The sequence below is a fragment of the Opisthocomus hoazin genome, chromosome 6 (assembly GCF_030867145.1).
Source record: "Opisthocomus hoazin isolate bOpiHoa1 chromosome 6, bOpiHoa1.hap1, whole genome shotgun sequence".
Classification (NCBI taxonomy): Eukaryota; Metazoa; Chordata; class Aves; order Opisthocomiformes; family Opisthocomidae; genus Opisthocomus; species Opisthocomus hoazin.
In genome coordinates this window covers 237,190-248,071 of record NC_134419.1, presented here as the reverse complement: position 1 = coordinate 248,071, position 10,882 = coordinate 237,190, and the positions used below count along the sequence as shown (strand labels likewise).

At 41.8% G+C, this 10,882-nt stretch overlaps 1 protein-coding gene across 2 annotated transcripts in view; it reads right to left on the bottom strand.

Annotated features, from left to right (window-relative positions):
- Positions 1 to 6,258: 6,258 nt before the first annotated feature.
- Positions 6,259 to 10,882, bottom strand: part of SLC44A5 (solute carrier family 44 member 5) — an 86,363-nt gene continuing 81,739 nt past the window's right edge. For both annotated transcript variants that reach the window (XM_075424199.1, XM_075424198.1), the window contains exons 19-22: positions 10,612 to 10,682; positions 9,187 to 9,275; positions 8,481 to 8,565; positions 6,259 to 6,455 (exon numbers count right to left, since the gene is read on the bottom strand). In XM_075424199.1, coding sequence (XP_075280314.1) covers positions 6,343 to 6,455; positions 8,481 to 8,565; positions 9,187 to 9,275; positions 10,612 to 10,682 — 358 coding nt within the window. In that variant the 3' untranslated portion in view covers positions 6,259 to 6,342. The remainder of the gene's footprint in view (positions 6,456 to 8,480; positions 8,566 to 9,186; positions 9,276 to 10,611; positions 10,683 to 10,882) is intronic.

Below are 10,882 nucleotides of genomic sequence, written 5' to 3'. Positions count from 1 at the left end.
TTCCCCTCTCTGAATGTATTTGCATTGTCACAACTTCACTCTTCCAGCAGCTGTCACCCACCTGCCAAGGCACAGACAGCTCACGACTCCTGCTCAGCCCCACTGTGCTGTGCAATCACTGCTGCTCATGGGTGCGATGGCCACCGACCCATGGCACGGCTGGCTGGACAGCACAAACCCACCAACATCCCCACCAAAACCTGCAGCGTACAACCCTGAGAAACAGTATGCTACGGTGTAAGCCTAATACACTGCTCATTTCCCCTCAAATGATACGTGCTGCAACTATGAATTTAAAGCTTCTGTGTACTCTGTGAGGTCAAACATGCCTATTTGCTCTTCAGCCACTCAATCCCGAACACACAGCCATAGTTTCTCCATTGAAGCATTTGCAGCTAAGGCCTTGTCCCACCACCATTGCCTCTCTGCCCAAGATGGCAGCAACGCCCAGCTGGCCACAACTCAGCATCACAGCTTTTTGTGCCAATTCAAAAACTTTGAGGTTTCATTGCAGTGATTGCTGCAGGCCAGAAGCATCCTCACACATGGCTCCTCAGGCAGGGAATGACTCACAGTGCCTACCTTCTCAGCTGTTCACCTCCAGCCCAAATTCCCCCCTTGTCCTGCCTCCAAGTAACTGCTCCAGCGCTGCCTCTGCTGAAATCCATCCTCATCTCTGAAAAGCTTTTGCATTGGTTTTAGTTGTTTTTGGGCTTTGCCCCTGTCAGCCAGAAAGATGAAGTCCCGCAGGCAGAGGTCCTGCCCCATCTCCCCCGCCTGTCGCAGCGGGCCGAACGGGGCCGCTGGCCTGCCGCAGTTCCGTGCCCGGGTTCAACAAGCACAGCACCGCTTCCCGCCAGAGTTGGGGAAGCCACGCCCACCCGCGGTGGGCCGTGAGAGGTTTGCTGACCTCGCAGACAGACAGGGGGACAGCACGACGTCCAGCGTATCTCCTCAAACCAAGGAGAGACTCCCGCTGAACGAAACGGCACGAATCAGCTGGCTTGGAACACATCTTGCCTGGTATCGGATCACAGAGCACGTTCAGCCAAAAAGCCCTTCTGTTACCGTTACGTGGTTCACAAAATTTGAATAAAAAACGTTAACAAGGCCGTAACGCCTTTCCAGTTAACGCTGCCAGCCTGCCTCCACCACGCGCGGCAGCACGCGCCCCTCCTGCCGCAGGACCCGTTCCGCCCTCTACCCGTGCGCCCGCCACCCGCGAGGCCGGCCCGCCGCTGCGCTCGCGGCCCTACCGCCCCCTCCCTGCGACAGCCGCGCGCCCCGCCCCGCCCCGCGCCGCCCGGCGCCGCGCCCCGCCCTCGGCTCCAGACCGGCCGCCGCACGCGCACACACAGACACACACGCACGGAGACACAGACACATAGACGCTGAGAGACACACAGACAGACGCACAGGGTGCGTTTTGTATCGAAACCTTTATTAGAACAATCCCCAAGAGCTGTAAAACAGTGGAGTAACAACCAAGCGCAGCAATAACCTCTCCAGTTACCACAGACACTCGGACAGCACGCGCCTGTTTCTGCACAGCAGAAGCACATAGGTTTTAGAGCTTAGACTGGCATGCCCACGTTAGTTTGGTTTTGGCAAGATAATGGTATCACCTTAATAATGACATAAATGAAACAGCAACCTCCCTTCCATTTCTTAAACCTCAGAGAGCCTTTTTTGTAATTTCACAGCTTGTTATTTGGGACAAATATGTGTGGACTTCTTGTAGCACAGAGTAACAGACAGTTGCACTAGTGTTACTTAACCATGAAGAAACAGTTATCTTTCTAATTTGATTACAGCGCAGTACAAATTACGTATTACCTCAAAAATCATCACCTGTATCAAAAGTTTAAAAATCTAGAATAATTTATAAAACACTTCCAGAATAGCAAATCATCAGTCTTGAAATGGAGAATGAACTTTATGCTTACGAACACACAAACAGATGTGTTACAGTAATATACTACAGATTTGCTAGCTTTTTCCCTTCTGTTTTTTTGCAGCAAAAGCCCGGTTCTCTCCACAGTTACGCAGGTACAGTCTGCATGATCACTGTAACTGAAAGCAGAATAGGCCCTACTCAGAAGTTCTCTATACCGTAAATTAAAGCTATTAAAAAATCTACTACTAAAAATGGAAGAGTCTTGCATTGTTTTTATGCAGTTATTTGCAACACCACAACTGTCGCGTGTCTTCTCCTGGCCCACACAGCCTACTTGCATGACCCGACAACAGCAACATGGAAGTTGCACGCGCTGTATTATGCGGTTCAAACACATCCAACATCTTCTCTGCAATTCATTTTACATCAGTTACTTTGATAGAAAGAGAGCATTGTTTTTCCTATCTAGCCTCTTCTGTTTTGTAGTCTGCATGGTGTGAACAAACTCCAAAACGTAAGCCAGGTAAAACAACAGCCAGTAAGGCACTTTGTAGGAGGACAGAGCTGTCCAGGCAGAGCCATGGGTCGAAGGGAGACCTTCCACGCTGCCGAAAACAGCCAGTCGATTCTTCGCAAGCACTTCTCTGACAACCCATTCGTAGAAGAATACTTACTGACTGTCCCAGAACCAGCTGGACATTGCATCCGCCAAAATCTTTTTCCTGTTCTACAGAAGAACATGCAACAGTAAAGTATTTCATACTTTTAAATACTAATGTTTAAAAGACTATTCAGCACCCTTGGAACACCCAAGACTCAGCTGCTGAATACTACTTGGAAAAAAAAAAAACCTCAGCAGAAGAAATGATCCCATCTTTCCTGTTTCTGCGGTCACTTTTTTCTTTATCTTTTTTTTTTTTTTAAACAAAATTTGAAGGCTTGACATTAAAACTTTGGTATAAAATATGTAAATGAAAGCCAGCCATTAGTCTGTCCTAGGGAGACACAACGAACCCCAGCAGAACCAAACCAAACATGGCTGTGTGGATAGCACAGCAGGTGTTTTCTACTGTTTCTACATTCTGCTTGTCCAAGCTCTTCAAAAGCGTTCTTCCCACTCATGTAACAGTGTCTTCCTGCAGAGCCTGCTTTTCCAAAGCTTCTCCTGGGTAGGAGACGCCCAACCGAAGGCGGGCAGGACCACCCCGCCGAGCCCCAGCCCGAGCCCAAGCCCTTTGCCCGTGGCAGCACAAGGGGCTCCCGCTGGGGTTCAGCCCCAACACCTCCTCCTCCGCCGCACCGCCAGCACAGACCCACAGCCAGCCTCTCGTCACCTCTGCCACGGGGCCAGCCGGTGCCACATGGGATGTGCGGGCATTTTGTCACCAATGCCCGTGGGCTCAGGAGCAAAGCATATATGGCATATTTTACCGTGTTACAGTCACATGTTCCACTCTCTAAAGTGAAGAATGCAATTTAAATTTTATACTAAATCAAGCAACAAAGTAAATGTCCAAATCCGTAAACGTCACTACTAGTACCTCCTCTGTGGTGTAAGTCTGCAGACTCTGTCCCACAGGATTAGTTAGGAACCATTCTAATAAGTTAGTCTTAAAATAAAAATTTTAAGTGATTCTTTCCCAAGTAAATACTTGCATTAATTTCTACTTAATTAATTGATAGCAATTAATTTTTTAAAACCCAATTTTAATACTAAATCATTATTATTTTATTCAATTTCTTGATTACAAAATCTACGTGGTATTGCTTTGTATTTTCACAGTTCTCATAATTATATCATTAAGAAAATGGCTTTTAAATTTTCTTCTCAGAAATGATGATCACTTACATTCTAAACAATTTCACAAAATAGTGAGTGGAACAAATTTATACATATATATTTTTTTACTATATATAAATAATAATACAATTTAAAACTTCCACTTTTAGAAATTCCTTTAGTAAATGCATAGGCTTGTTACAAAAGTCTTCTAATCAAATAACTGTATACTATTTCTGTTATGTTCTATTACTAGTAAACTCTATGGTTACATTCATATGATTAAAAAAAGCACGCTGTATTCAGAAATACACTTTTTCAGTTGAGCTCCCAGTAAGACACTCAAGTGCAGTAGAAATATAGATTACTTAATGAAGTTTCTTTAGCTGCAAACTAATCACACAGTGGTATTAAAAAAAAAAAGCTTAAGCACATGGACTGTGATCAGATCTGCAGCTTTTTTAATCGCAGAACAGTGACACGTACCACAAAAAGTTACTGACTTCACTCTCAGAAGAGATTAGAACAATGGGAGGGTGGGGTGCATATTCAATGCCATGCATATAGTGAGAAAGGAATGATGACAATGATGAAAAACTTCATCAGTCAAGAGTCTGATCTTTTCCAAAGGTACGTCTCTTGGCCCTTCCTGAACGTCAGGTGTACTCGAGGGTATCTCAAGAGGGGTTATTGAAAACTGAAGGTGCCACAATCGGTAGTTCTGTTTGAAACGATACACCTTTATTTCACATTATTTGAGTCCTAAACTGAACCACTCATTTCTGGTCCAGGGGAAAGGGCTGCAGTGCCCACGGGTCACAAAGCACGCACCTGAGCATCCTGTCACCTGCACCTCAGTTCACAGGATTTCAAGGTCCTACCATGCCCGTGACTGCAAGCACGTGCATGGTAACCACTTGTGCATCAATGCGACCCCAGACCTGCTGCATGAGGGACAGCATTTCTGCCTTGGTTGCGATTACAGTCATCAAACTGTGGCCATATGTTAGAGAGCAAAATCACTTTGGGATGTGGATTGTCAGTAGATTTTCCCCAGAAACTTGCATTCAAATTATCTGGAAAAGAATTTGCCTTTCTCCTTGTGACACCAACAGACTCCTGGGGCTAGAAATTATTTCCGGGCGCTGGACTCCTGTAACAGACCTGGCAGAGGTACAGCACACGCCTCTCCTGGAAAGCGAACAGTGATGGAACATCTTATTCACTACAGTGGAATGCATGAAAACTAGGGGCAGGCCGCAGTACAGTTGTGTCCTTGGGCATCCATGACACTAATAAATTAAAACCTTTTCAGCTCACCTCATGGCAGTAACAGACTTGAGAAGCACTCCAGCGTAAGGCTTTTCCCATGAGCAGAGCTGTTACTAACCTCATTGACAGTTCTCCTAACGGAAGAGTCACAAAACTGAACCAAACGTTAATGTGCTTTCTGCCAATAGATTTTGTACTAATGACCATGCAAATTTAATCATCAAAAAGCACACTAAATCTTTTGGAGCATCTTTCAGTAGCTAAATAATTAGTTCTGCATCATGAGAAGACTCAAGTTCAATGTCGTAATACCTCATTGTGTGAGCTACTGAGAGCCTGGAGACTCGAAGAGAGAGCACAGCTGGCCCTCAGCACCCGCACGGTCATTGCGGCGTCTCATTAAGAGGCCCTTATTAAGAGGCAGAGGCAACGGAATTCCCGGTGCATGTATACAGCCAAGACTTTCTTCCAAGGGAAAAAAGACTGCATTTGGGTTTCCTTTCAGTGAAGCTCAACTTCCTCATAACATAGAACACAATCAGAGACTCGTTAGAGACAGGGGGATATGAACACAAGTGCATCTCTCTCAGACATCACCTAAAAATAATACATTCACCATCTTGTACCAGACGAAAACCTCATTTGTGTGAACCACAAGTCACTTCAAGTTCTGTGGGACCTTCTCTCCGTTATGTCATCTTTTAAACACAGCTCACAGAAAACTTCACTTTAAGCAGTATCAACTGTCATCTTCTCTGACTACTTTCTTTGCGACCTGCAGGGTACCATCATTTCTTAAAAGACTGACTCAGTTATGGAAGTGATTAAAATATCACTACTTTTTCAGTATAGGGAATCATTAATGCATGTATAATCACAGTTTAAATAGCTGTGAACCAGCTGGTACAAAAAAATACAATTATAGCACCATATTTACACATTCAGTACCAACTCCTGGTTAATTAGAGAGTCTCGAACTATCTTTTTATGGCTAATTAGGTTATATGTTAGTGCTTTCAAAAAATCGCCTGAATTTCTTTTACAAATATACACTTATAAAAAGAAACATTATCAAAACTGCTGTCATCTAGGGCAGCAACTTGTGTTACAAAAGTTATTAAAACATCATTATAGACTTAAAAAAGCTTCAAATTTACATTTTCCTTCCCATAGGCACTCTATAAACTAAAATGTGGCCTTGTTTTCACAGCTGCTAATTTAAGCATTTAAACTAGTTAAATATTACCAATGTTGCTCATTTTTTTAGATACAAGCAAAAGGAAAAAAGAATCACCCATTAACCAGAAGCATCATTTACAGTTTTTACTTTTGCCTACTTTATACACGTTTTGCTTAAAAGTGACACTGTTTTGCTGTTGAGGTTTTGTGCATGTTATCCCACTGCCTTCTTAGGGCTTAGTTCCTTCTTCCCTAGAATTCGGTGAAGGCTGGCTGACATGAAGTAGGGTTTTGCTGTAGATCCATCATTTCTTTCTAGGTCTTCACCTGAATTTACACAGCAAAAGAAGCCAAAAGAGCAAACAGCAGTACAACCACACAAACACAGAAAATTGAAGAAAGGAGAGAGCAAAAGACCCAACGTTAAAAAAAACTCAATCAAGGCAATTTAGCTGTATTGTTAAGTTGATGAAGGACACTGTAAAACTTCTGTTTTCTCAAAGCTGAAGAGGTTTTACACAAAGCAGAGAACCAAACATCTAGTCATTTTTGAATGACATCAATATATGCTTTTTATTCTCCAGTTCTTTGGTTTGGCAGTATAGGTGCAAATTTTCAGAAACACTCATGCCTCCACTGAAGCCTGGCATTTTGGCTACTTCTTTCTAGAAAATTTGTCCCACAGAGAGCTGTGGATTTAAGCACTTTTCAAAACTGAAATCTTTTTTATTGCCTAAGGTAAAGTTATTTTGAAAACCTGATGCCACAAATGAATAATATTTTATATGATCTCCTACTGTCCATTACTGAATGGAAGCATAGAAGCAAAACAGAATATGAATTTAAAATAACGAGGCAGACGTATCACTTTTTTTCCTACAGAATATCATGACTAACTCACTGGCCTGGGTTCAGCCCCATGTTTATGCCATGCAGTAGTCGCAGACCAGTGAACAATTTCACACTGACGGGCAATCTGGAGGAAGTGTGCAGTGAAGCACAGTCACTACAACTGCAACTCTGCAGAGGCAGACAGCTGTATCTCCAAAGCCAAAAAGAGAGTACTAGTTGTAAGCAATGGCCAAAGAGGTCAGAGGAAGCTAATCTTAGTGTTTCTCCATGGCAGTATATACCGTGTGTGTTTGGAATAAATAAAAAAGAAAATCTGTTAAATTTTGAGTGCACCAACACATTTTCTAAATTTTGTTAGTTTGATCAATTTCCATTTCATTCTAAATAATAGTAACCATTTATTTATTTACAGTTTAGCTTATTTATTGAAGTGTTATTAGCGCTACATCTGCCTGTGACCATGTTTGTTTAGAACCAAAATCCATAACTTGAGATAAATAGGGCACAATTAAATGTCAATTAGACATCAGTTTTCAGCTTTCTGACTGATTTTGTTCCTGTGATTCTTTGGCAACCCAGTATTTCTAGAATCACTGCTGACCTTAGTTCCTATGGAAGCAGGGTTAAGAAGGTGAGTGTTTAAAGGAAAGAATTTATTATAATGTAAGGGGAGAATCAGTATTACCATGTTTATGTTGCCTTAGTGATCCACTGTGCATATGACAGAACAAGCCTATGACTATTTCAGTATTCCCTTACTATTCCAAATCACTCACGAATTGCAAGAACAATCATTGACATGTAACTTCTACTCCGACCTGCCAGAATGACTTTCATTATAGAAAAATTGTATCTTTATTTCTTTAATTCGGTACATCTAGCAAAGAGAATGTATTTTTTAATAAGCACATCATCTTCTTATAATCATGTGCTAATTCGAGACCGATAGATTCCTTTTGTGATTTTAGCATTCTCTGACTGGACACATTGAACAGCAGTCCCTTTCAGAGTGCCCATGATTGCTTGCCATTGGGGGGGTCCAAGAGACAGACAGTTTTAAAAATCATATTTCACACAAATTTGAAGGTAATCCAGCCTAATACTGTGCTCAGGGCTAAGTTGAAAACAAAGGACCACCTATATACCAAAGAATAACTGTTATTAACAAGAGGTTTGAGTGAATTGTTGCTGTACAGGGCTCTTTACAAAGCACTCAGAAGCAAACTGTTATAAAAGTCAGAGAACATCTGAAAAACAAAAGCCAGATATCCCCATGAGTCATATAGCTACCTTCCGTTACCTAAACAAATTAAATTTGAATACTAAAACACTTCTGCACTGAAAAATGCATCAAGGAGTCAGTCTGAAAAGCAGAAGCAGTTCCATTTTTCTCACAGTCTGCTAGCATGTCACCAGAATTCTGTAAGGAATGGATAAGCTGGTTTTCTATTCCTCTTCCCATGACTTGCAGGTATTAGTGAAAGAAAACATAGTACTTACAAAAGCAGAGGAAAAGCGTGTCGACACACATTGCATAGACGCTGAAGAACCCGTGTGCAACTAGGTAGGAGCCAATAATAACTGTCTACAAAAAACAAACCACAACAAAACCCCAAATTTAGTTTGGCATCAATGTGGCAGTGTTAACACAAGTCAGAAGCCTAGTCTGCTAAGCAAATTTGGGATGATTTAATGGCAGCTCTGTAATTCTACCAAAGGTTACTGCTGCTGTGGAAAGGGATCACAGGTTCAAGACACTGTATCCTAACGCGCAGTAACCATTGGAGCCATTTCAACCACCAAAGAGAATATATGCCAAGAATATTCTGAAGTCCTCCAAGATTATTCTAAAGAACCACTCATCCTGGAGATGTTCCAGAGTCTAGAGGGGCTACAAGAGGAGACAGAGACGCTTCACAAGTCCCTTCTACTAGAAGCCACGCTGTCATCGGTGCCTCACCACCAGCCTTTGCTGTCTGGGAAGTCTGAGCAAAGCAGATGTGAAACCTAATTTTTCTGAAGGTGCAGAGTCATTGCAGTGTCACTTCTGCCTGAAGGATGAAGACAACTGGAGTGTAGATCAGTCCTCACTTCAGTGGATAGCATGCCACTTAGAGGACACCAGGAGCTGCTACAAGATCATGCCTGAGTAGTCTGAGCACCTCAAACTGCCCTGCGCGTTCAGGAGATTAGATGGTTGCCTTACCAACAATGGCACCCAGTAGTAATTTAACGTTGGTGCTTCCTGTGCGAAGACTGGTATTCTCTGTGTGAAGAAAAAGAATGCAAGAACACCTGCAAGAAGCACAGAAGATCAGTGATTCCTGTGCTAACTCTGATTTCCTAACACCTAAAGAATGGATGAGACAAAACAAACAGACAAGATCCAAGGTTGGTTTAAATAAGAGTTAGTAAACAATAAGTTCCTCAACACTAATTATCTGCTGGATCTGTATTCTGTCAGAAGAGATATGTAAATGAATCAATTACCATAAAGACATTCCTGGGCCCAGAAAGACTTTAATGAGTTGTTTTGTTTCATCATTCTACTGGATTTAACAGCAAAATTAATAAATAATGTTACACAAGACAATGACATGGGATGACAGAGACCATTGGCTGGACCTTTTCTAAAATAAGAGTGAGCAAAATTCTGCTATTTTATTGCTTGAATAAACACTTAACTATTTCATATTAAAAGGAGAAATGTCAGTGCTAGTGATAAGTACAAGAAGTTTAAAACAGACCAATGCATCTACAACACAAATTGCCCAAAGAATTTATTCTCAGAGGATGAAGACATGCATTATTTTCAGTATTTCATGGCTTACACTTCAGAGAATATGTTTAAAATAAAACTTGTTACTCCTTCCACAGTAATGGCAAAATTTTTTAGATCAGTTCTTGGTACTAATTTTCAACTTTTCACAGAAGTCTAATTCATTAGTAATCTTTAAAAGTATACAGAATACAAAATACAGTTATTTGTAAACTAATGTTTTGAAACTGCTTTGACAATTTAGAAAACCCGTAAGGGAATACTGCCAACTTGAATTTCTGAAATCATGAATAATATATTTTGATATTTACTGGTAACTATGAAAACCATATAAGGGTGTTAGAAATATCCTGTTTCTTTTACTATAGCTTATAGCTATAAAGGGCTTGAACATAGCAGAGCGTCAGGCCCATTTCCTGCAGATCTGCGCCACCTCCTCTTATATGCATGCTGTCTTCTACCAGGTGAATCTCATTTGCAATTTTTTTCAGTATTTATGAAAGGAGAACAATTGTGGCTGACTTATTGGATGTGAGTTGGGTTTGATCCAGCTATGATGCTTTGGCTGCAGAAGTCCTTGTGCCAGCAACACATGCAAGAGCAGTAAAAGCAATTATGGAAAACATGCTGTCAACAAAACACTGGGGGGGGAAGCAAGGCGGGGGGGGGGGGGGAAAGAAAGACTATATTTTAGTTCAATCTTGCAAATCTTAGAAACACAGGAACAGCTTCCCAAATAGTCAGACCAATGAGAACCTCCAGCTGTTACCTAAGCATACACAGATATGGCAGGCATACTTGTAGGTACCAGAAAATAGAACATACCATTTGGAAAAAAATCGATTAGCTTACCTACACCACCAGCAACGAGAATTTTCCCCAGGAATAAAAGAAAGTCTGTAACTTTATCCAGAACTGCAACTCTGTTCAGCAAAGGACAAATGATACATAATCATCACAAACCAGATATTTGCATTATTTCTCCTGAAATCTACAGATAATTGACTAAACATGAGCAAGAAACTGTCTTCTGCTGAAGACCCTGGGAACTACCGACCTGTCAGCCTCACCTCTGTGCCTGGGAAGATCATGGAACAGATCCTCCTAGAAGATATGCTAAGGC